The sequence below is a fragment of the Gymnodraco acuticeps genome, unplaced genomic scaffold, assembly GCF_902827175.1.
Source record: "Gymnodraco acuticeps unplaced genomic scaffold, fGymAcu1.1, whole genome shotgun sequence".
Taxonomy (NCBI): Eukaryota; Metazoa; Chordata; class Actinopteri; order Perciformes; family Bathydraconidae; genus Gymnodraco; species Gymnodraco acuticeps.
Window position 1 is genome coordinate 681,053 of NW_022989820.1, and position 26,417 is coordinate 707,469.

Below are 26,417 nucleotides of genomic sequence, written 5' to 3' on the forward strand. Positions count from 1 at the left end.
GTGAAGTAGATTTTACTCATCTATTATTCAAAACCATTCTATTTATTCTAACGTAAATGACATGCCAGTGTTTTATCTTTTTATTTTTTTATTTTTAAATCGTATAATGTCGGACTTTTTTTTCCGTCTGTGAGGAAAATAAATGGGGCTCAGAGCCTCAAAATACTGAAATCTGTATTTTTTAAAATCTTTTTTTCCTTCTAATTTGTTATTCTTTTCTAAATAACACACTGTTATTTACTCAACAATAACACACAATTATCCTTGTTTTTATTTATTCGTTTAATTCTATAATCTTGGGCTTTTTAGCATGCTTGTTAGCCGTAAATAAAGTCACCGGAAACAGATGTAGGCTTATAAGAGACATTTCGAGCGATACACACCACAAACCACCCATAACAGATTACCCAAGATCCTCAGCTTGAAGCTCGTTGATTGGATGTTTTAGCAGCAATGCATGTTGGGATATGATGTTAATACGATATGATATCAAAAAATAAAAAATACTTTATTCCGAGTGTTCTTGCTTTTCTCTTTGGAAGTCATCACATAACTGCATTGTAATACAATATTACACATCTGCCGTAGTTCTTTATTTATAGAGCCCTGATGAGACGACTTCTGGACAAACTGGAGAACTGCCGCCAAAACTGAATATGTGACGTGGATCATAAATATATCAACAATTAAACAACATCTTGCATTTCTTTTCACAAAATACGTCTCCTTGCAGTATCAACACTAATTCGGATGATTTTTATATTTGATCCAATTGGTAGATAGGCTGTATTTACACCATAACGGTGCACAGCTGATAGAAAAGGACTTGTAGTTTTTAAAGATATTACTGATTTTCTTTGAATATAAGAATGTAAATACTGAGTTGAGAGAATAGTCAGGGGATTTGGGTGATGGGAGACACACCTATGGAATCACAATTTCAATAGCTTACCATTAAATTGTTTTGTTTATCAACGCTACAACATAGCGTTCCGTGAGTCGGTTGTCGTTGTTGGTGACGGATATACCTTTCTGTCTGTGATGTTTTACAAATCAGATATTAATGTGTAGAAGTAAAACATGAGAAATAGTATAGCAATATCCTGTAAAATTATGTAAAAACATGAATAAAACTAGTAAACTACACATCTTCAGATGTTATACATACATAAGTGTCCTACACTAATAATACAAAGTTATTATTAGTATGCTGTGTGTACCTTGTGTGCACCGCCTAGTGGTTAAAGCATGTTATTGAATTATTTTTGTTGTATAATGTTATTTTTGTTGAATAATGTTATTTGATGAAACAAATATTAAGAGCACATACTTTCATAGGGGGAAAGTAGAAGGTCAATGATAGAAATATAGAATATCAAAAATCAGGAAGATACTGTAAGTGATCTCTACAATAATACAGTTTAGTGCTGGATGTACAAAGATATTAATATGAGGATGTGCAAAACAGACAAACTAATTAACCTTTATTAACACATTAAAGAATACTTTAGGTCTTCTTTCAAATAAGAAAAAAGCTTTGGGGGTATCTATCGACAGATATATATATTAAGCCTGACAAAGTACTTAACGTCTAATATATTGCTTTCCTGCAATGTTAACTATGTTGAAGCACTTATTTTAACTGATATTATACACATTAATTATACTCTTATGTCTGTAGATAGTATAAGAAATGTGCAGCATTTGACAGTTTAATGGTGGAGGTATACACACATATTGATAGATGTCTTGTAATGCACTGTTGCATAACTACACTGTAGTTGTGTATATGATATGTCAATAAACCTTAGGAAATCTTGAAAGGGATGTGCAAAATAGCAATTATATACAGTTTTTAATTAACTATTAGTAGAGAATAACGAGTAATTAATATACTTTATAGAGATCTGCAGATAAATGTTTAGTCTTCTCAAGCACCAACTATCAAATATCTCTCCTGATTGTTGGCACTTGACAATCACCTTACCTGAATTTCACTCAGGTGTAACTAAAGTCTGATTTAAGGGTTGTTTATATTTCACATCATTAATCAGAATCTGCAAAGTAACTAAAATAAATGTAGTGGAGTAAAAATACCAGGTTGACCTCTGAATTGTAGTGGAGTAGAATAACAAAGTAACAATGAGCTGTCATGTGGGTATATATTAATGCTGCCCATTATGGATACAATCGATTTTCACCCATTTAGTAATTACATGTTTTCAATTTGTACACCAATTTGTTTCCTATGGCTTAAACCTCCAGGGCTGTACACAGTTTAATACTGTCAACTTCTAATTTTGGGAAAAACAAAAAAGTCTTTTAAAACTACAATTCCCAGTAGAGACGTGCCATAGAGAACATGTTGCGAAACACAATAGCCAGCATGTGTAGTTCTGGGGGGGTGTTCGAGTCCAGTTTTGAATAGTCTGCCGTGGTTTCGTTCCATTTCAAAGAGCTTGACGCTCGGCGTAACCTTGGCGCACTGCCACTCCAACATCCAATCCCAGAGCTTGAAGATTAATCACGGGGTTTGTCAACGGGACTGCAGTCCCAAACGATAGCTGGGGATTATGGGTAGTGTAGTGCAGTGGTTCCCAAACGGTGTGCCGTGGGATTTTGTGACAACCATACGTTATTATTGCAATATACAACTACACAAAAATAATTATTTTTTTAATTTACTATATCAGTACTTTGTAGGTTTATATGTACGTAATCTGCGCGACTTGCGCGTCCACATCTCAACGTGCAGTGCTGCATAAACATGGCTGAGTCAGCGATAACTCTCGAGGGGTGGAGGTATGCCCATTATTTTGAGTTCGTCCGAAGAATAGACAGGAATGTGACGGTGAGGTGCAAACTGTGTCCAGGCCAGAAGCTGTTATCCACTGCTGGAAACACCACGTCAAACCTCAACACACACCTGCAAAGAACACATGCTAAGGTGAAGCTACCGCACACGCTATTTGTTGTTTGTTTATATCACGTAGTCTGTTCTTCTTCTCTGTCTTCCGGTTGTTGCCTGTTTTGAATGACAAATACACACTAGCGCCGCCTGCTGGTAAGGAAAGTTATTGCCACTCAGGCATGTGCAGTTCGTACGTGCTCGGCGAGTATAGTAACGAGTTACTTTATGTAGATAGTAACGAAGTAGTGTAATATATTACTTTTTTAAAAGTAATATGTAATATATTACATTTTTTTAGTTACGACCCCATCTCTGGAGTTGGCGTTCTCTACTCTGATTTACATGAAGAACAACAGGAGGCCACGGCTCTCTGTTGAACAGGACTTACAAGTGGCCCTCTCCTCAGTGCCACCAAGGATTAAAAAATTCTGCGCGCCCCGACAGGCATATGTATCTCATTAATTTGCAAGTCGGCAAAATATTTACAATAGCACATGTTTCAATGCTGATTGCTGAAATGTTACATTTATAATTTGTAGTTCAGGACCATGGACAATGCAGCTTCCTTGCATTGACAGTTCTCTGTGCTGAATTTCTACTGAGTTTCTTTTGCCTCATTTTTAATGTTGGGACCTGTCTGGTTTAAATGAGTGTGTTGCTGCTTTGATGAAGCCTAATTTGATAAAGTTTCAAATTAATTTCTGAAATATTTCGTTAATAAATATTTCATGAGTAATATAGTTGTCTTTGTCACATTTTATTTGGCATTAGTAAATAATTATGCACATTTACAGATATTTTACATGATATGAGTGATAACACATGTTATAAGGGCTATTTTGCACAATAGGTGTGCCTTGAGATTTTTACCTGTCCTTTGGTGTGCCTTGGGCACAACAAGTTTGGGAACCACTGGTGTAGTGTCTTCGGCCATCCTAAACTGATTTTTTTTTCCAGATATCATATCGCATTAACAACACCACATCTGGCGTCACAGAGATCTTCTGTTACTGTCCTTTCTTCTTAGAGGAAGTACAGAAACACGTAACTCTGGATTTGTTTTAATGTTTGAGGTGCAATAAACAACACAGCAGCTTTTTGGCATGTTACAACTATTATTTTCTGCCTCGCTCATGAGAGTAACAGCTGGCGAAATTACAGCCTCGCCTACTGATTTCAAATGTGTGCTCTAAAATGATATTTATAAATGACTATTATCATTATTATAAGCAAGACAATAAATGGCAAATATATGTAGAAAATAAACGTATTTAAGATACGTTCATAACGAACGTAACGTGGGAGAAAATAAGTTTCTAGCTAAACGTAATTGAGAATGCAATTTAGTTCTGTGGGAACGTAATCTTTAGGAGACAGGGTTGCCATAATACATTCTGACGAAAAATACAAATGATTATGAATACAAATAAAATAAAAGAAGCCTCCCGTGAGTTACCACAAGCTATAAAGTAGATTTTAAAAACGTTTAATATGATAAAAGCTCACTGCAGGACGTTGTAGAAATGCGTGTGTGCACCACGACAAAGGAGCCTCATTCACTTTACATTGGGGTTGTTTGCGTGGTGCAGACACGTACATTTAGCAAAGTTCGTGACTCCACCACGCAATGCGGTGTTAAGGAGTATTGGTTGAGTCACGCATTCTGGTGAGATCAGGTTGGCTTGGACCCCTCTTCTTCACCATTTACCTGCTCCCACTTGGTCAAATCCTCCGCCACCATGGTCTCAGATTTCACTCATACGCTGATGAAACACAGCTCTACACTGTATCTCTGCACCAAACCATCCACTCAGCTCCCCCTTCAACCCCTTGTCAACTGCCTACAGGACATACAAAACTGGATGTCATCAAACCTGCACAAACTAAAGAACAATATAACAGAGCTCATGATTGTGGCTCCCAAAATCTGTCACCAAATCTGCTTTCTACCACCTCAAAAACATTTCCAGACTACGGCCTTCACTCTCTGACTCCATGGCAGATACACTCATACATCATACTTGATGTACGGAGAGGACGCTGGCGAGGACTGTTCGCCGCTTCTCCGCCTCTGTTACCCTCAATCACCCTCAGCTAACATTCGTTCTTGCAATAACCATCGAATTGGACTACTGCCCTGCATTGCACTGCACATTGTTTTTAATTTCTGCCTCCGTTGCTGGCTGCCCTCACTCAGCCATCGAGGTGCCGGGTGGCTACTGCTATCTGCTACATCGCCTGCCTGTCTGTCTCCGTCCCTCGCAACAACCGTGGACTCTCTCTGCCTCCTGTCTTCACCTCCAGGGTACATCTGTCCCGTCCCGCTGTTCACATCCTCCTGCCATGTCGTGGATCTCCCTCGTCTCCACAACAATCCTCCACCTCTGCGCACCTGGCCCGCTAGCCGCTAACGCACTGCTCCCAGCATTCCCGCCTGTCATCATGCTGAAATACTCCATCTCACAGCGTCTGTCATTCACCAACTCCTCCACCCCCGTCTTCCATCTCAGTCATCAGACATCTGGACTCCTTCGTCGACCCCGCTACATTCACCGAAGCACCCGCCGCAGTTTTGTTTACTCTCAGCACGGTCAATCCATAACATCAATCTGCTCTACCCAACGCACTGTCGCACACCTGATGCGTCATCAGAACGCAACTCCTACTGCTCCTTTCTCCCCTGCTCACCTTCACTCCCAGCTGCATGTAATACCTGGAGCGGATCCCACTCCCCTCCGCCTCCCAACACATATAACAAGCCATTTCTCCCCACCATCAAACCCCCCTCCTCTGCTCCACTGCCCCCCCTCTCGTCGTGCCCACCCCCGCGCTGCTAACCTGGCCAACCTCATACCTCTCCAGTCTGCCACTACCCCTCCAACCCCCCACTTGACCAATTTTGCCCTCCTCAATATCCGGTCACTTAACAATAAAGCCCACATCCTTCACGAAATAATTCTGGACAAATCCATTGACTTCTTTCTGCTCACTGAAACCTGGCAACAACCCAATGACTTCTTCTCCCTCAACCAAACATCCCCCCCTGGTTTTAATTACATCACTAAACCCCGCCCCTCACGCCGTGGTGGTGGGCTCGCTGTCATCTACAACCACAACATCCGGACTACAGAACTCACCCTCCCCTCAGTACCATCCTTCGAATTCCTCGCCTTCAAAGCCCCTCCCTCACTGACAGTTATCCTCATTTACCGCCCCCCCAAACCACACCCCTCCTTCCTCTCTGATCTCACTGAACTCCTCACCATTGCTTCATCCCTCTCCTCACGTCTGTTACTGCTCGGCGACCTCAACATCCACATGGACTCCCCCACCTGCAAACTCGCTTCTGAGTTCTCCTCCATTCTGGACAATTTCTCAATTACCCAACATGTCACCTTCCCCACTCATGATAAAGGACACATCCTTGACCTTGTCTGCTCCACCAACCTCCCAGTACTCGACCTCCACCCCTGCCCCTTTCCCCTCTCTGACCACAAACTCATACAGTTCACCATCGCCTCCCCCGTCCGCCACCCCCCCCCCATCCAGGACCATCACCTTCCGTAATATATGCTCTGTTGATCCCCAGCACCTCTCCGACCTGCTGTCCTCTACTCTCCCTCTGGACTCGAACCTCAGCTCACCCGATGAACTACTCAACCACCTTAATTCCACCCTACTCTCCTCCCTCAACAGCCTGGCTCCCCTCAAAAGGAAAAATGTCACTTTTACAACCTCCTCACCCTGGTTCACCCCTGCACTCCGTAAGCTAAAGCAAACCGGCCGCCAGCTTGAACGCCTAACAAATAAATCATCCCTGACAGTTCACCATGAATCCTACAAACTCCATCTCACAACCTACAGAGACGCCCTCACTGCCGCAAAAACTGCCTACCTCTCCACCATCTTTACCGACCCCTCCAATAACCCCAGGACCCTCCTCTCCACCGTCAACAAGCTCCTCAAACCCTGTGCCGACACCCTCCCTTCCTCTACTTCCACTTTATGCAGTTCATTCCTCCAGTTCTTCTCTGACAAAATCACTGCCATTAATCTCTCCCTTTCCACTGCATCTGACACACATACATCTCCCCCAGCATCCAGCGCCACAATTTCTCCCCCCATCTCCCTGGACCTCCCGAGCCTTCCTCCCCACGGCCGCCTCTCCCAGTTCACTCTGGTTACCCACCCTGAAATACTCAAACTGATCAGCTCCTCCAAACCCACAACCTGCTCCCTTGACCCTCTACCCACCCCTCTACTGAAGTCCTGTCTCCCCGTCCTCTGCCCCTACCTTGTCAACCTTTTCAACTCCTCCCTGTCCCAAGGTACCGTTCCCTCTGCCTTCAAAACTGCTGCTGTCACTCCCATCCTCAAGAAACCCGGTCTGGATCCCTCCTCCCTCAGTAACTACCGTCCCATCTCCAACCTCCCCTTTCTCTCAAAAACAATAGAACGCATTATCTCCAAACAACTCCACCGCCATCTCCAAACCAACCAGCTTTTTGAACCCCCTTCAGTCTGGTTTTCGTCCCCACCACAGCACAGAAACGGCCCTCATCAAAGTCCTCAATGACCTCCTCACCTCTGCTGACACCGGTTCCCTCAACATCCTCATCCTCCTCGACCTGAGTGCAGCCTTCGATACCGTGAGCCACACCATCCTGCTCACCCGACTCCAGGACATCGGTATCGATGGTACTGCACTCAGGTGGCTCCAGTCCTACCTCTCCGACAGATCCCACTTCATCTCCCTCAACAACCACTCCTCTTCCACAGCTTCAGTCACCCAAGGTGTTCCCCAAGGTTCAGTACTCGGCCCCCTCATCTTCATCATCTACATCCTCCCCCTTGGTCAGATTCTCCGCAAATACAACCTGGACTTTCACTGCTATGCCGACGACACCCAGATTTACCTCAGCACCAAATCCCCCAACAACCCCCCCCTCACCCACATCGAATCCTGTCTGACTGCACTAAAATCCTGGATGCAACACAACTTCCTCAAACTCAACAGCAATAAAACTGAACTCCTCCTCATCGGATCAAAATCCACCCTCAGCAAAACCCCCAACCTGACAATCACCATTGATGGCACCCCTGTTTCCCCCTCCACCCTGGCACGCAACCTTGGCGTGATATTTGACCCCACCCTCTCCCTCGAGCCCCACATCCGTCATGTTGTCAAAATCTCATTTTTCCACCTCCGCAATATTGCCAAACTCCGTCCCTCTCTCACCCGCCCTGCAGCTGAGCGACTCATTCACGCCTTCATCTCCTCCCGCCTTGACTATTGCAACTCCCTCCTCTACGGCATCAGCTCCACCTCCCTCAGTAGACTCCAGCGTGTCCAGAACGCAGCCGCCAGACTCCTCACCCACACCAAATCATGGCATCATATCACCCCTGTCCTCAAAGAACTCCACTGGCTCCCCGTTACACACCGCATCAATTACAAACTCCTGGTCCTCACTTATAAAGCCCTCCACCATCTGGCCCCCCCCCCTACCTCACTGACCTCCTCACCCTCTACCAACAACCCCGGTCCCTCAGATCCACCTCAGCCGGTTTGCTTTCAATCCCCAAGGCCAAACTCCGGAGCTTCGGGGACAGAGCCTTCTCTGTGGCAGCCCCGAAGCTCTGGAACTCACTCCCCCAAGACCTCCGTGAGTCTGAGTCCCTCACCCTGTTCCAGTCCCGCCTCAAAACCCACCTTTTCAACTCTTTATCTATAAAGCCCCCCCCCCTCTTAATCAACTTCCTCCTGACTGCTTTTCTGTTGTGTTTTTTTGTTTTGTTTTGTTTTTTTGTTTTTTGTTGTTGTTTTGTTTGTATACCCCCCCTCCCAAATGTAAAGCGTCTTTGGGTCCAGAAAAGCGCTATATAAAATTAATATATTATTATTATTATTATACACGCTTTCATCACCTCCCGCCTCGACTATTGCAATGGAGTCCAGTCCGGGGTTCCCAGCAAAGCCCTGGCGAGATTACAGTACGTCCAGAGCTCTGCTGCCAGGCTTCTCACCCGCACCAAGCCCTGGCAACACATCACCCCCACCCTAATCCACCTTCACTGGCTGCTGGTCAAGTCCCGGATTCAGTACAAAACACTCCTCCTCACTTACAATTCTCTCCATGCCCTCGCCCCCCAGTACTTATCGGACCTCCTCCATCCCTACACCCCTTCCCGGAGTCTGCGGTCCTCAGACACGGGCCTGCTCTCCATTCCCCGCTCTCGGCTCCGAACTGTTGGTGACCGGGCGCTCAGTGTTGCGGCCCCCACCATCTGGAATGCACTGAAAGATCCGCAATGCTGCTTCCCTGGACTTCTTCAAGTCATCATTAAAAACTCACCTTGGCCTTTGACCCCTAACCCGTCACAGTCCCCCTGCTTCTGCTCCTACTGCTATTTATTTAATTTAAAAGGTTTTACTTTGTAATTTGCCCCATTTGTTTTTTTGTTTGTTTGTTTGTTCACCATGTAAAGAGGCCTTGGGTCCCTTGAAAGGCGCTTTATACAAATTGAATCTATTAATATTATTGTAATCACTTTTATGTTATTTCTGCGTCGCCACAGATAACACTTTGCCAAGAATAGCAAATCCCTCTCCTTATGTCTCTGATGTCCAGCTCTGATTAGATTTATAGTGGTTGATTTATTGTCACTATTAGCTTTCCATGTCGCCAACCAACGGCACAGCTTATGGTTCTAGTCTGTGTCATGCTATGAGTCCTATGGGTCAGTTTGGCCAAAGGTCTGCAGACACCAACACCGTCAGCTTTCAGAGGACAAAGTAGCCTCAGTTTCACACAAGGCAAACTATATTTGCAACATTTTAGTTTCATCAATTTTTTCTATAGACAGGATAAGCTCCTACTCACAATGTCTTAGACTTGAAAATGTAACATTTTAATGAAACGATTGTTATAATTTTGCCATGACAGTATTCTAAGGCAGTTATACAAGTGCGCTAAACTTGATATGTATATATATTCTGCTTCTTTTGGTATTCAAAATACGCATAGCACCCATGCAAAACCGGCCTTAGTCTATAGAATTGCTGCTTGAACAACTCGTAGAAACAACTTAACCCTCGACACTGCCTTCTCTTTGAGTCCTTATGATAAGTTGTGGCTTTTTGAATTTCTAAATGTATGTATCGGGTTCCAAAAAGAGATATCCGGTTATAAGGTAAATCAAGGATTTTACTTAGTTTAAGTCTATCGTCAAGCAAATGTATTAACAGTCTGTATTAATGTTGATGGCATATATTTTTGTCAAAAAACTCAAACTTCATGGGAGATGCAGCATTTTGTTCATAGTGTTATAGGTTATAACAGCAAATTTGTGAAGTTGGGTTGTAATGTGTGTATATCCAGCAGCTATTGTGACTGAACTGGGTGGGTAATAGCCTGCTGCAGACATGATGACATGATCGTCAAGAAAATGGAACTTCCCTATTCCCAGTAAGAGCTTACTATTTTATCTAAAACTGGCTCTAATCCATGGTGCCTGGCTGTGTTGTGTTGCTAAACATTGCTTGCTACATGTAGAAATTAGTAGATATTGTTGATTGTATTTATTTGTTTTAATGTTGTGGCGTGGTATTGACTCTTTATTTGATATGTTACTGTACTTTTATTTTCTGCTTCTTGTTGCTCTGCATTGCTTCGGTATTGTCCTGAGAATGTCCGTATTTAGTTTCTGTCATTGTCTTTTTTGTGTCTTGAAATCCTCTGTCTGTAAATCACTGGTTTTGATACATCAAACGCTCGGCTTACACTGTCACATTTACTGAAATGGTAATTAATACATGTAGTAATTTTCTTGTATTTTAGGTAGTTTTAATTAAAATAAAACAATGTGCTTTTATAAAACAAATATGTATTACCAGTAATGACATATCAGTGTTTGTTTAGCTGGCATTAGTTATGATGAAATACAAGCTTCATCACTGCCCTTTGCCCTTTAGGACGTGGCCTGGTTGTTGTCAATCAAAGAGTCATTTTTTCCTCAGAAAATCCACTTTACACAGGAACACAGTTTGAAGTGTTGTCCTGGTCAGATAATTAGTGTGAGAACATGATAACATTAGTGTGTGATAACCCAAAAGGGTCAACTGTGTGTTGAGTGATTGGGAGACTGTACATACATGAGTAGATCAGCTTTCTTCTTGTGGTTAACATTTTAATTTTCTCTGATAAAATGGTAATCCATTAGATTAAACAAGTTGATGCAATTTCAAGTACAGGCTGAGGTGTCACTTTTTTGTTTTGTTTTAGGAACATGTCTAATATTGTGTGACAATCAACCAAATAAGCTACTAAGATAAAGTTCCATAACAGACATAAATGATATATGTTGTGTTCATGTATTGCAGACGTGATGGACCACAATGATCAAACTACACGTACCAACTAAGGTCACAGGCTGCAACAACCCAAAATGCTGAGCCTCTCTTTACTGAACCTCCAGGGTAAAGAGGCAGAGGACGGACGGGGAAGTGAAACAGAGATTCAACTAGAAGCATGAGGTAATACAGTAAACTATCTGACACGACAGAGGAGGAGGTCGTGTCTTATGTCTATAAGGAGCCACTGTGACAGAGGGCATCTTCAGATGCTTTGAACGAAAGTGACGCCTGCCCAGGGGCGGACTGGGACTACAAATCAGCCCGGGACTCTCGACCGGCCCACTTCGGTACCGCCGGCCCACCGCGGTATCGCAAGAATACCGCTAGTAAATTGTCGACGGAGGTGGGGTGCTAGTGACTTAACGCAGAGGTAGACATTGAGGGTAAAATGCCACTGGCCCTCCGGGCCGGTGGAATTGTATTATTACTGGCCCACCATTGTAACCACTGGCCCGGAGCATTCGTCCAAAAACAATCGACTAATAATGAAAAAAATTAACACATTTGTTGCAATAGTAATTCATGCACTAACTACATTACTACTTTATTATAATAATGATATTGTGGTCATTGTTAAAAAATGTCTGCTATTATTAAGAGTATTATTATTTGTATAATGCGCTTTCTGCCTTCCTGTCATGAGGAGTTAGACATGTAATGGCTATGTAATTGATTTGATTAGAACCTTCATTATCCTAAACTGCTGGGACATTTCGCCAATAGCTTTAGATTCTTCACTTACTTGTCAGCATAGGTCGGCATTGATGTACAGAGCCGACAGAAGACCTTGTTTATTTTGGCATCATATTGAGAGGTGCAGCCAGTGACGCATCCTAAAACCAGGAAGTAAGCTGCTGGTTCCCTCGACAAAAAGCAATGGGATTTCTCCACAGGGTTTTGGAAAATAGCTGGAAATAAGGTCTGTGGAAAACAAACCTGTTTGATAAATGCACGTTTTGTTCAGCCGGATAATCTCCACATGTCTACCCTACTTTTATAATTTTCGAATCATAAATCTAATCGATAGATTATAAAAGGGTTTTAGGATGCGTCACTGCACCACTAGAAGCCAACTCCATCGATCAGCTGGCTGAAACTTTCTCTCCCTCTTCTTCTCATACTCCCTGTCACTCTCCTTTAACTCCTCCGGTGACTTTCTTTTATTTGAAGATTGTTTTTTGCCCGGCTACCGCTGGTATTAAAAACATTTTGGCGAATGGTTAGGTGGCGCTATAGTCTGTAGTGAAGGAGCGCGATCCCGCTCACGGGAGCCTGCTCCGCAGCAAACAGCTGTTTGCTTTTCCCCCAACAACGACAACCGACTCACAGAACGCTATGTTGTAGCGTTGATAAACGAAACAATTTAACTAAATTGCTAGTCAAAATACCAATAACATCGAATTTTTTTTTTAAAGCAATATTTTTAGTGGCCCGAGCGGGCAAGTGGAAAGTACGTTATGCTGGCCCGGGGTGTCTTAATAGTGCTTCCGGGCCAGCGGGCCATTTAATGTCGAGCCCTGCCGGTTACCGGCCGGCCCACATCGTCTGACCGGCCCACTTCAATACCGGCCCATCGGGATTCGTCCCGATGGCCAGTCCGCCCCTGCGCCTGCCCCATTGTTGTTGTTCCCTGGAAGATTTATTTTAAGTTTGTATGATCTCATCCCTCCTAACAGGCAAACATCTGTTCAGATGAGTCAGCGAGGTTACTGCCGTTGTCTTTGGGTTACAAATTGTTGAACTGGGAAGTAGAGTACACTATTGAGTGTTTTTCCTGCAACGTAACCACCATCACCTAGTTCTGATGGATGAGGTTTTGCCCACAGAGCCAGATGTCTGAGTTTATAGGCCTGTCTCAATATAATGAAGGAGTCAGGTTTTACAGCCGAGTGTCACATCCTCCTTTACCATGTTCTGGGTAAAAGGTCATCGTATATTTTAAGGTTACATGTCAAAAGCCTGATGAAGGAGTTTAAGCTGTGCTGAAAGTTGATAATGCCTAAATTACATCTAATCTAAGGATTAGCTGCACATGTCTAGAAGTACGTTGGTTAGCACTCTTGCATATATAAATAAAAAGATTAATACCACTCTCATCATGCCTGGGTTTTAAAATGATGCTACAGTACAAAGTCTGAAATCAGGGATAAGAACTATCCTGGCTCCGTCAAGACTTTAAAAAACAATACCTACCAGAACCTCTAAACCTTGCTAATTAAGTCTCAGACAAAACCCTTTGTAGCCCTCTGTAGTAAACACAACTTAATATTTGTACAACTTGTTTATTTACACAATCTTGATCCAACGTGTTGAGTACGTGTTGGTTTCACTTGTGGACAGGAGATACAGAGTGACTAAGTTATGAAAAACATGCCAGTCTCCTTTAGTATGTTCTTCTTTTAAAAATAACTTTCTTCTCATACATTCATAAAGTATTCAGAATGATGTGTGACAAATATATAACTGTAGATTATTTTATTTATAAATACAATCATTAGTTTCTTACTTAAGAATGTATATTACACAACATTTATTCAGCACACTTTAGTTACCAAATGTTTTCACCTGTCTTGCTTTCACGAGTAATTATAGGTGATGCAAAGTAAACTCATGAGCTTCAGTGCAGCTCATAATGTGTTTACTGCTTCAATTTGTCTTTTTAATTTTTCAAGTCCACCTTCCCCAGTCTGATTTCACAATGCAGAAAAAACATCTGTTTTTCAGAATCTACCAATCTATGTTCCGTTTTCATTAATTTACTAACACAGTTTGTAACCTCCAAATCATTATTTTCTTTAAAGATCTATAACTGGTTAGCTTGTGTTGTCGTTTTGTTCATTTTGTGTCCCGGGGTCAGATTATTGTGTTTCTGTTGATGCAGTTTCTTTCCCTTTAAGGTGAGGGGGAGGTTGACTTATGTTGATTTGGCGTAGGCCTCGTAGAGGGAGGTGAGGTGGGCCTGGAGGTCTTCGGCGTTGGAGTTTAGCCTTACTCTCAGATGCTCAATGTATGGGGCGGCCATTTCTTGAACCTGATTGGCTCTCTGCATCAGCTTCACCTGGGCCTTCTCGGTCACGGGGGCCACACGCTCCTGGAAGTCCTGCAGGTGCTTGTCCACCTTCAGCTTCAGGTCATCAGTGTATGGCTCGAGCTGAGCCTGCAGGTCCTTCACACTCTGCTTCAGCTCCTCGCTCTTCTGCTCCAGGGTGGCTCTCACAGCCTCGGTGTCAATGGACTCAGCGTAGGAAGCCAGCTCCTGTTTGAGCTGCTCCACTCTCTGCTGGATATGGACCTTCATGTCGTCGGTGTAGGGCTTCAGGACGTCCTTGGCAGCGGCCAGCTCCCTTTCCACACGCCCCATCAGCTCTTCGGCCTCTGTGGTGACTTTTCTGATCATGTCCTTAGCTGCAGGGGGAAGCTGCTCCTGCACGGCGACGGAATAATGGGCAGCCACAATCATAGTTTCTTCCAGACGGTCACTAGAAAGGAGCGAGACAAATGGGATGTTACCTTTAATTTTAATTCAATGAGGAAAAATTGCATATCAGTTTGCAGTATACTTTTTTTTGTTTGCATCATTAGAATGTCGACAATGGTAACAATGGTCTTGTCTAGACTTACTTGACACCCTGGCCAAACGGTGATTTCTTGATCACCTGGAGGGTGTCATCAGCTGTCGCTGTTGCCTTGGCGACGTAGTCCCAGAAGGCCTCAGTCATCAACTCCAGCTGGGGCTTGGGTGCATCAGCATAGAAGAGGTTGGCATTGCAGCCTGTTGAACAGACAGAAAAAACAGTTGGAAGGTTCAGTTGGAGTGTTTTCAGGTTTTTTAACCCAAAAAATATTCAGAAGGAGGTAAAGTGGCACGATACTGAACTTCCAAATCCCAGAGGCATGTGTAAGTGCGTGTGAATGAGCATTAGGTTGGATGATGAGCAGTCTGGCTCCTTATATGGTCACCCATACAAGGTTCCATATCAGTACACATGTATTAATGTATGTGTGAATCGGTTAATTTCACATCCAAACAATTTCTGGGTGTTATTTAAAAGTGATTTGAGTGGTCCAATAATCTCATTGCAATTCTATATTTGTCCTTGAAGTATTTTGACTTGAGCGTCACGCTCCAAAACAAATAGGGATATTTTTCCACAGTACTCACCAGTGAAAACGGCAAGGACGAGCACAACAAGGACCTTCATGGCTCTTATATCTTAATAACGAGATACAAAGATAGTTAGCAAAGCATGTTCACTGAGATTTAGTGTAAAAAGACAAAATACAGAAGCTACTCCAAGCCAATCCTTCATCATCTCACCTGAGTTTGCTGTTGTATCTGCAAATCCACTTGGCAATGCTTGTGTTGAGCTGGTGAGGTTTTGCAGTTTATAAAGCAAGCCGGACTGGGAATGATCCCAAAGTCCAGGGGCCAGTGTCTTGCTGTCACCTTGCCTCACCCTGCTATCCTCACTGACACCCAGTGCCAGACACCACGCAACAATCATGCAAAACCCCATATTGTTGCACCAATGCACGGACACACCAAGCAAATCATTTATTTTAAACAGTTTCATATGTCAGTTATCATCTACCAAACACTATTGATTTAGTTACAGTATGTGCCTTTTTATCATGATTTGGCCTAAATATGTGTGATTCCTTGGTGTTAGAGTGTTACTAAATCCTCAAGTGTATCCTTAAATGGACCTTGTCCTCAAAAGCCCTACTGTCCTCAAAGGAATGTCTTTAATCACTTTTATGCCAGCTCTGCATCGCCAGATATAACGCTTTGCCAGGATTGGCAAAATCCCTCTCCTTATGTCTCTGATGTCCAGCTTTGATTAGATTTACAGTGGTTGATTTATTGTCACTATTAGCTTGCCATGTTGCCAACCAACTTCACCGTAGCTTGTGGTTCTAGTCTGTGTCATGCTATGAGTCCTATAGGTCAGTTTGGCCAAAGGTCAGCAGACACCAACACCGTCAGCTTTCAGAGGACAAAGTAGCCTCAGTATCACACAAGGCAAACCATAGTATCAACATTTTAGTTTCTTCCATTTTTTCTATAGACAGTGTCCAACTCACAATGTCTTAGACTTGAACATGTAACATTTTATAGAAACGATTATTCTCATTTTACCATGATAGTATTCTAAGACTTTTGAACAAGTGGGCTAAACTTGATATGTATATATCTTCTACTTATTTTGTATAGTGCCCATGCAAAACCGGCCTTAGTCTATAGAATTGCTGCTTGAACAACTCGTAGAAACAACTTAACCCTCAACACTGCCTTCTTTTTGAGTCCTTATGATACGTTTTTTTTTTTCATTTCTCAATGTATGTATCGGGTTCCAAAATGAGATAGACACTGGCTTTGAGATAACCGGTTATAAGGTAAATCAAGGATTTAATTAGCTTGAACATTTTGCCTTTAGAAATGCTCTTAGTTTAAGTCAATTGTCTCAAGGTCTGCTGCACCTATTTGAAACACATTCCCGTATCAATGTTGATGGCATATGTCTTTGTCTAAAAACAAAGTTCCTAGTCTAATAGGTCAGAACAGCAAACGTGTGAAGTTGGGTTGTAATTTTTGTATACCCAGCAGCAATTGTGACTGAACTGGGTGGGTAATAGCCTGCTGCAGACATGGTGACATGATCAACTCAGTATTCAGAGCCCTGAACTCCTGACCTGCTCCGGCCCAGAGTCCTGTTCATTTGTTTGTTTTCTATAATATTGGACATGTCCTATTTGACCCCCTTCGGCACTTTACATTCCGAAGCATTACATCTGTAAAGTGTGAAGAAGGTCAGATAAACTGTTCTCGAGGAATGGGAAGGAATACCAACATACAGATCCCTTGCTTTATATTTACAACGCATTTTAAGAGGCAGTTTGGTACATTTATTACAAACTACTTACTCCAATTATTCCCCTCGGTCAGTTTAAAGCATTTTTTAAAAGGCCACAATTTGATTTAAAGCTAACTTAAATCACCTCAACCGCATTACCAAGGAAAATTGATACCAACACTTTGGCTTTTGGCTTCTCACTACGCATATTTTATTCACGCTGCTTGCCCCTAACACAAAGTCCACCAGTCCAAGCATATTGAGGTTATCTGGAGTTATCTGAGGACACTTTTACCACTGGACAACGTGGACGGTTACTATGTCCTAGATGCTTTCTAAAAAGGGGTCAAACCAGAACTATTGCAATATTCATGGTCAGGTACATTGGTTTTATTGTTCCAAAAGCCATATTGCCTGTGAAAACTGTAAAGGTTGTGTCAGTGCGCATGTGTTGGAGGCTCAACAGCTCATGTGATAGTAGTGTGGAAGCAGAGGAGTCAGGAGGAGAGTCATTGTGACAACATGGAACTTGACTTCTGGACTTTGAGCTCTTGACTACAACTGTTCTGTGCTTCAGTATATATATACATGGAAGCACCAGTCTGTCATTCACAAACACGCTTAACTCTGAGAGACGCACAAGCCAATAGCAGGTGAGAATTACACTAGATTTCAATACATCACATGACACAATAATGAAGTCTGAAAGCTAACAATCTTATAACTATTTTTCAGCAACCATGAAGGTATTCCTTGTACTCGCCATTGCCGTACTGTCTGGTAAGTTGTTTTTGCTTTCTCAAGTGTCTTTTCTACATCACTCAGTATGGTTTACCCAACTAACAGCTATTAATATGAACTGCATTTATAAAGCTGCTTCTGTGTCCGTCCAACAGGCTGCAATGCCAACATCTTTTATGCTGATGCACCCAAGCCACAGCTTGAAGTACTGACTGATGCTTTCTGGGACTACATTGGGAAGGCCACCCAAACAGCTGATGACACCCTCCAGATGATCAGGAAATCAGAGTTTGGACAGGAAGTCAAGTAAGTAGTGTGACACACAGGAACCATGGTGACTATTAGTGGCATGTGTGGTTGGCATGGTATTACACAAAAACGTCCGATTGTCTAACCTTCACCCTGCGTGTCTTCCAGTGCCCGCCTGGCCGACAGCACTGACATTGCCAGCCAGTATGCCGTCTCCCTGCAGGAGCAGCTCCCCCCTGCCGCCCAAGACCTGATGACCAAGATCACCGCAGAGGCTGATGTGCTGAAAAATGTTCTGACCAAGGAGCTGAGCACTGTCAGGGGCAAGCTGGAGCCCTACACCGACGACATGAAGGTCCAGATCCAGCAGAGAGTGGAGCAGCTCAAACAGGAGCTGGCCCCCTACGCTGAGTCCCTTGACACCGAGGCCCTGAGAGCCACCCTGGAGCAGAAGAGCGAGGAGCTGAAGCAGAGTGTGAAGGACCTGCAGGCTCAGCTCGGGCCCTACACCGACGACCTGAAGCTGAAGGTGGACAAGCACCTGCAGGACTTCCAGGAGCGCGTGGCCCCTGTGACGGAGAAGGTCCAGGTGGAGCTGATGCAGAGAGCCTACCTGGTGAAACAGATGGTGGCCCCCTACGCTGAGGACCTGAAGGAAAAGTTGGACCCGTACGCCCAGGACCTCCAGGCCCAGCTCACCTCCCTCTACGAGTCCTTTATCAAGGGCAACTAAGTCCACCTCCACACCTGCTCCATCGTTCATCAGGATGCTGACCTCTGTTGGAAGCATGTCAAATACTGTAAACCAAATTAAACTAATATTTATTACAAGTTGCAAAGCTCTGCACTTGTCGAAATTGTAAATATTTGTGTTTTGAAGTTGGAAACTGTGACTTTTTTGTAATCTCTGTTAAGTTATCAAAAATAAATACTTGCATCTGCAAACAATACTTTTGTATTTCTAGTCGATTACAGATGATGTAAATCTACAATAAATCTAATCCTGAAAAAAACATTAAATATATGTTTTGTACTTACGCTGTTTTAGAGCATACAGTGAATTATCAAAACATCTCTAAAACAAACAAATGGTTACTACATGAACATAAAGAGGGACTGCTGTGGTCACGGTGGGGCATGTGCTGCTTTTCATAGGAGGTAACTTGTATTTCTTCCATGTCTTAACATGTCCTGGCTCCTGTCACAGTTTCGTCTCAATCTTTATCCAGAGGCAGAATTATGTTCCTATTCAGATACTTGTCAATGCTTGCCATGAAACTGCACCTTCCTGTTTTCAATACTAAAATTGGGAAATGTTTTCAAAAACATGGATGACCAAGGTACTTTTAATGCTACTTTGGAAACAACAAAAATACTTCCAGGGTGGAAGAGTTGTGCAATGTCTTATAGTTGTAAACATCCAAAACAAAGCCTTATCCACCTCTAGTGACGCTGCCTGCATCCAACGTGGAGGTCCAGAGTCCAAATACAATACTAACTTTACACTCATGCACACATGACACACAAGCAATGCACATGTGTTCCCAGGTGAATAAGGTGGAAAAGTGTGTTATTGAGTTATCTAGATATATAAGGCATAATCATTAATTACAAACATCACCCTTGAAGATTAAATACCTTTATTTTGACTGGGAAATAACTTGTTTCTGACTGATTCTTTATGAAGCTTCAGTGAGTAATAATAAATGCACTTATAGCATGAGGCCAAAGTGTATACTTATTTTCTGAAACTGTGAGTCCCACAAAAATATATCTGCCCTAATTGTAACTGCAGAACTTCTAAGTATTACATTCATTAAGACTATTCAAACTACTGCAAAGCTCTATAAAACTTTACAAATGCAAATCTGATGTTCATGCCCCAGCCTGTTTTTACACCTGATTAGCATTTGTGCTGGCACCAAGAAGAGCCATTCACACTCCATTATCAGTCAAAACAGCCAAAAGGCACCATTAAGGTCTTGATTCTAATGGCTACTTCCTAAGCTACGAAGTCTGTCTGTCTGTCTCACTCCACTCTACGACGCAGCCCATTGAGAGGAGGAGGGAGGTGTTGTTTGACGCACACAAGTTTCTTTGAACAAGACACATCTTGCCTTTACGACCGTGGTTACAAACAGAGGTTCACAGTTGTTTTGATGTAGATAGGAGGTTGTTACTAGACTCTTGCTGCTGGTTTGATAAGCAGATAAGTGCCTGTGGAGATGAGAAGATGGCTGTCTCTTGTCGTTTGGTCATTGTAAACGCTATCAGAGCAGGCTTTGTTGTTTGCTCCAGCTTGTTGTCCACTATCAGCTGGTCTGGTTTTAGAGCAGGATGGACTTGAGGAGTCTTACGGGACTTAACAACTTGAATATATCCAATGATGCTGTAAGAAATATGAGAAGCTGCTGTTTAAACTGTGTGAACTTAGTATTTTTCTTTGCACTGATTTCCTCAAAATTGTATACATTTAATCAAAAGCTTGAGATTGACTTCTGTAAGTTTACAAATGGAATATTACTTTAAGAGCATATGCATTTGACTGCACACGAAATAAGGCCAAATGTATCTGTTTTTCAGGTGAAAAGTAAGAATGCATTTCATATAAAAAATGGCTTTAGTGAACTCACTTCAGTCGTTATCTTTTATTTGGAAAGTGACTATTTATGTTTAGTCAAGTACTGTATCAAAGTAACATGAACAGTTGTACTTCTACTCCACCACATTTCAGAGGGAGTAGCATTAACATCGCTACATTTTATTAACGACTATTCTTTCTTTTATATTAAGACTTAACATACTTAATGATCAGGCTATAACACATGTTAAATGTTTTAGAATAGCTATTATTAGGAATCAGTGAAAATTAACTTCACCCTGACCAAGTATATTTTAAAAGTGTTTAAATGTTAATGAATATGAATAATCCCTTTATAACACACATACTAATAATGCGTTGTTAATATTTATAATAATATGTAGCAAATACTTCCAATTTTACAACGTAGCTAAATGGTTTTGCGAGTAATATTAGCACAGCTTTGTTGCTAATGTTACTTTTTAAAGTAAAGAAATTGGTTGTAGACCTAGAGATAGAAGCCTTTGATAATTCGTCGTCAATAAAATAGTTAGTTTTATTTTATGTTACTTTAGATTCTCCTCAAAGTCACCAATATAGTGAAGAGGATGTTGTGTTATAGACTTAACTGCTTCAAAGTATTTAAAGCATATGACATTAAAGTACTTTTTGCATACTAATGCGTCAATGATATAATGAGGAAATAGTGACGGGCCCTTCTGACCAATGATTCGTTTTTAATATCATTTTGAGTACAGAATGCTTTTTGCTGGATTTTAAGTGAAAACTTGAATTCAGTACTATTAGTATTTTTATCGTAAGCTTTCACTAGTTTAATTTAAGTAAATTACTTGGTTTTTTTCAACCACCACCACTCAGTGATGCATCATGCAACTCAGGGGTGTCATAGTCACTTTTTTGCCAATAGAAAAGTCTACACTACCACCAAGTGGTGAAACTGAGCCTAATGTGTGTGTGAGGGATTCAGGGAACTCAACTGTAGACACATCGAGTGGGTAAACAGGGTCAGTTTAACTGTTCATCCACTTCAACAAGTCACGTGATAGTTTGTGCAATAACATGTTCTGTATTGTGACTATTCAAGCTCACTATAGCCACCTTGTTGAAATTATGTTATATGGTACTTTATTGATATTGTACTGAAGAAACATCCCAAAAGATAAATATGGAATCATAATTATTTGTCAAAAATATTTTAGTTTTACAGCATTTCACTTGTATCTTGATACCAAGGAAAATTGATAAATGAGCCTTAAACTAGTGCGATCAAATATAAAGAATAGAACATTTAATTATGTATCATAATTTCAAATGTTTTACTGTTTTTATCTTGTCATAGAGCATCTTTATGAGCTTTGTCATGTTTTACTTTGAACCTTTGCACATTTCTCCAATCATTGTGCACATTGGTGCCCAAAATCACAACAACATTTACATAGAAATGTATGAAGGTTTTAACCCTTCTCTTGCGTTAGGTAATACCCCCCTTCCCATGCTATTTTCGGTCAAAATTGAAAAACCGTTATTTGAAAAAACCTATTTGTTATTTGTTTATTTGTTATTTGTTTATTTGTTTTGTTATTAGGTTTTTTTTTCACAGTCAAAGCAAGTGGAATCAAGGGGTGACAGACAGAATGACACCAGGGATGGATTTCATATTATTTTTTTCAGTAATTTCAAAGATAGTGCTTATTTTACATTACTGTATATTATAAAAATGCTTGCCATGTAAGCTGTGTTTACTGGAGATGGAAATGCTTAGTGTTGTAGCTGAGATTCTTCCCGTTCCAATGATGTATGGGATGTATTGATTTGATACAAGCAAGCCAGTGTTTCATGTCATGGTCCGGACCCACCGGTGGGCCCATCAAGTTCAGCATTCACTGCACTCACTGTGATGAATATAAATTAAGACACTGATACTGTTTTCCTCAATGAACATTTATTGAAAGAGAAATATACCATAACATAATGTGTGTGTGTGTGTGTGTGTGTGTGTGTGTGTGTGTGTGTGTGTGTGTGTGTGTGTGTGTGTGTGTGTGTGTGTGTGTGTGTGTGTGCCCCACTCTGAAGTACTCTCGAAGACCAACTGCAGGAGTATTGAGGCCACAATTACTCAGCACCAGTTACGATGGCTGGGCCATGTAGTAAGGATGCCCTCAAACCGCCTGCCTCGCAGAGTGCTATATGGCCAGCTACACCATGGTCGACGCTCTGCTGGAGGGCAGAAGAAGCGCTATAAAGACCAGCTGAAGACTGCGTTAAAGAAATGTAAAATCAGACCTGAGGCCCTGGAGGACGCTGCTGCTGACCGTAACACCTGGCGCCAGCTGTGCCGGGATGGGACCCAAATGCTGGAGGAGGAAAGGACAGCCAGGAGACAGGAGAGGAGACTCAGGAGGAACACGCCTACAGTTGCCGTTGCTACTGCCACCACATACACTTGTCCTACCTTCAATAGGATTTGTGGGTCCAGGATAGTGTTAATTTTGTCAGCTATTTTCTAATTTAGTTTTAGTCTTAGTCCTGTGTTAAATTTTCTTTTTAGCTTTAGTCATATTTAGTCACCTTCATCCTGTTTTTATTTAGTCAAGTTTTAGTCGACTAAAAGTCTGAGCATTTTAGTCAAAGAAAACTAATTATTTTAGTCTACTTTTTGTCAATGAAAACGGACATTTTAGTCATCAGATTATATAGAACATTTCAGTCAAACTAGTCTAGCTAAAACCAATAATTTGTCATTTTAGTATATATAAATAAATAAGATTATATCTTGTCCTTATTTGATGAAAAACACAGGTTGAATGATTAAGAAGCTTTGCAGAGAGTCTCTGGTCAGGTTTGTGGTGTTTTTACCAGCTGTGTTATGGCCACATTACTTCCCTTCTGAGAAAACAATGCATTCGCTTTTTTTCTCTGCCTCATTGTAGCGAAAATGGGCCCAAATATCACATCGTTTATTTCTCCCAAGCAGTGTGGCAGTGGCGGCGCCAGAGATTTTCTCTAGGGGGTGCTGTGGGGTAGCTTGACGTTTCATAGAGGGTGCTCAAACATTAAGGGTTTCCCATTAATGTACCAGCGCTACAGTTGAATTTTCTACTGCAACACACACACACACACACACACACACACACACACACACACACACACACACACACACACACACACACACACACACACACACACACACACACACACACACACACACACACACACACACACACACACACACACACACACACACACACAGTGGTGCACCCGCGACTGTTACAATGACAGCTCGGTAATCAGCTCACGGCATATAGGTGTAGGGTAAAGTGCTATTTAAGTGGGGGATGGACCTAACATCCTCTAGGAGGGTCCTCACCTCCTCTAGTGGGGTAGCTTTTTTAAAATATTTAAGTTAAAAGCATCAATCTGGTGCACTTAGAGAGCAAAATGAAGAGATCTATGGATACATCTCTCAACATACATATGAAACAGAACTGTAAACAGATTTTCTATTTCTTTATAGATATTTTACAAATTACTCCCCTTTTAAAACAAACCGTTTGAGACCCACTGAGATAACTAGACTAAAGATAACTATCTAAACACTAAGAGTCCTTTACTTCACCTGAGCTGAGGTTATCTATCTGAGACTCTCAGTCTGACAGGACTCCCTCCATCTTGTTGTTGAAAAAGCTCCTTATATCCGTTAGCTTGGCTAGCTAGCACCAGATGCTAACCACAACGATCTCCGGTAGATACCCACCGGTGCGCGAGCTCTCTATCTCGCTCGCTTGCGCAGGCACACAAAATGGCTCGTGCCACACACACACAGAGCAGAGCTTGAATGAAACACAGAGACCCAGAAGTAAGCTACTTGTACTCACAAGGCTATTATGTGCAGAATCCCTCTCGCTTTCAGTTGGTTTTGATTGAGTGTCCACACGTGGACGTTTAAGGACTAAAAAACGATCCATTTGTCACTTTGCTGTTAGCAAATAATTTGGGGCTCCAGCTAACAGGAAGTCACTCAAGTGTCACAAAGTAATTTAGCCTATGGGTAGGTCAAAAATCTAATGGGTGCTGGCCATTGGCCTAATCATATCGCCTGTGTTGGCTTTATGTTTTTGGTCAAACATTTGTTTGTTTCACATTTGCATTGATGTAATCAATAATTTTTCTGATTTAATTTAATAAAAATAATAATAATTTTCGAAAAAAAAACAAAACATATTTCTTGGGGGTGCTTAGGGGGTGCTTTGGCAATCCTGGGGGGTGCTTCAGCACCCCCTAGCTCCCCCCTGGCGCCGCCCCTGAGTGGTGGCTTTAGACTTTTTCGTTGTCAGTCATTTTGACGGACAGGATCGTAACATTTCTGTCATAATCCATTATTACCCGTCGAGTGCACAATTTATCAATCACTCGGGCTGACGGGGGGGTATTCGGTTAACGCGAGTGCGACCACTGCTCCCAAGCCCTGTTGTTGCCATTTTATTTTCTGTTAAATAAGGTTAGTTAGACCATGGGTTAGACCCGAGTCTTCCTGACAGTTCATATTGTGCCGCTACCCGGTGTAATTCAAATCTACCGCTGCACGCAGCACAGACACACAGCTGCTGCCCTGCCGCAGCACCGGAAACTGCTGGGAGAAAAACTGACTATCAGAGATGTAACGTTATCTTTGATAACGTTACATCCTCATTTTTCATCAACGAAAATAAAGAGAGATTTTGGCATCGTTTTTATTTAGTAAACTACATTTTCGTCTTGTCACTTTTCGTCAACGATATTGCATGATGATTTCGTTACAGTTATTGTTTACTGCCGTCGGTGCCGTCTCGTCATCGTCTCGTTTTCGTCATGGAAAAAAAGGTTGTTGACGAACATATTAACATGAGTCCAGGATAGGGCTATTCAGCCACCAAAGAACTCACCGATAGAAGTGGACATCATCATCGGATTCGATGGACAACCATAAGCAAGCAAGTGTTCACGCACATAGTTGGCAATGCAAAATTGTGGAATGTCACCTCAGGCTCCTCTCCCTCAGGGGCTTCTATCTCAGGGGCCTCTCCCTCAGGGGCCTCTATATCAGGGGCCTCTCCCTCAGGGGCCTCTCCCTCAGGGGCCTCTATCTCAGGGGCCTCTATCTCAGGGGCCTCTATCTCAGGGGCCTCTATCTCAGGGGCCTCTTCCTGGTCTGTTGGATGCTCATAGTCTGGATCGCTGTTGTCTTCCATTTCTGAGACATCTTCCTCAATCTCCTCTTCATCTGGTTCAAAACATTTGTCAAGAGCCTCTCGTACAGAAAATCGCCTAATCGGTCGCCTGCTCATTGTGTGAATGAGTCAAATGTGAGCTAGGCACAAATATAACTGCTTGAGAGACAGTAAGGGAGGCGCATTTAGCGCGAGAAAGTCAGAGGTTTGTGTTTCTCGAGGGGCACAGAGTGAGAAGGTATAATACATTGTATCATACAGCGCAAGAAAGGGAGAGGTTCCCGTAACTTGTGTGTGTGTGTGTGTGTGTGTGTGTGTGTGTGTGTGTGTGTGTGTGTGTGTGTGTGTGTGTGTGTGTTCCTTTAACAGGATTGAGGTCATCAGGGTTGTTTGCTTGTGTAACCACAGGAAATCAAATCTGATCAAACTGCTAGAG

General features: G+C 42.3%; 2 protein-coding genes across 2 annotated transcripts; one reads left to right on the top strand and one right to left on the bottom strand.

Annotated features, from left to right (window-relative positions):
• Positions 1–13,593: 13,593 nt before the first annotated feature.
• LOC117557628 (apolipoprotein A-IV-like) lies at positions 13,594–15,867 on the bottom strand. Its single transcript, XM_034233534.1, has 4 exons — positions 15,646–15,867; positions 15,490–15,540; positions 14,949–15,099; positions 13,594–14,806 (listed from the first exon to the last, which is right to left on the bottom strand). Exons 1-4 carry the CDS (start codon positions 15,842–15,844, stop codon positions 14,242–14,244), a joined length of 966 nt encoding a protein of 321 aa, XP_034089425.1. The 5' UTR covers positions 15,845–15,867; the 3' UTR covers positions 13,594–14,241.
• A 1,827-nt stretch (positions 15,868–17,694) lies between these two features.
• On the top strand, positions 17,695–19,185 carry LOC117557633 (apolipoprotein A-IV-like). Its single transcript, XM_034233546.1, has 4 exons — positions 17,695–17,835; positions 17,918–17,962; positions 18,079–18,229; positions 18,341–19,185. Exons 2-4 carry the CDS (start codon positions 17,923–17,925, stop codon positions 18,903–18,905), a joined length of 756 nt encoding a protein of 251 aa, XP_034089437.1. The 5' UTR covers positions 17,695–17,835; positions 17,918–17,922; the 3' UTR covers positions 18,906–19,185.
• Positions 19,186–26,417: the final 7,232 nt, after the last annotated feature.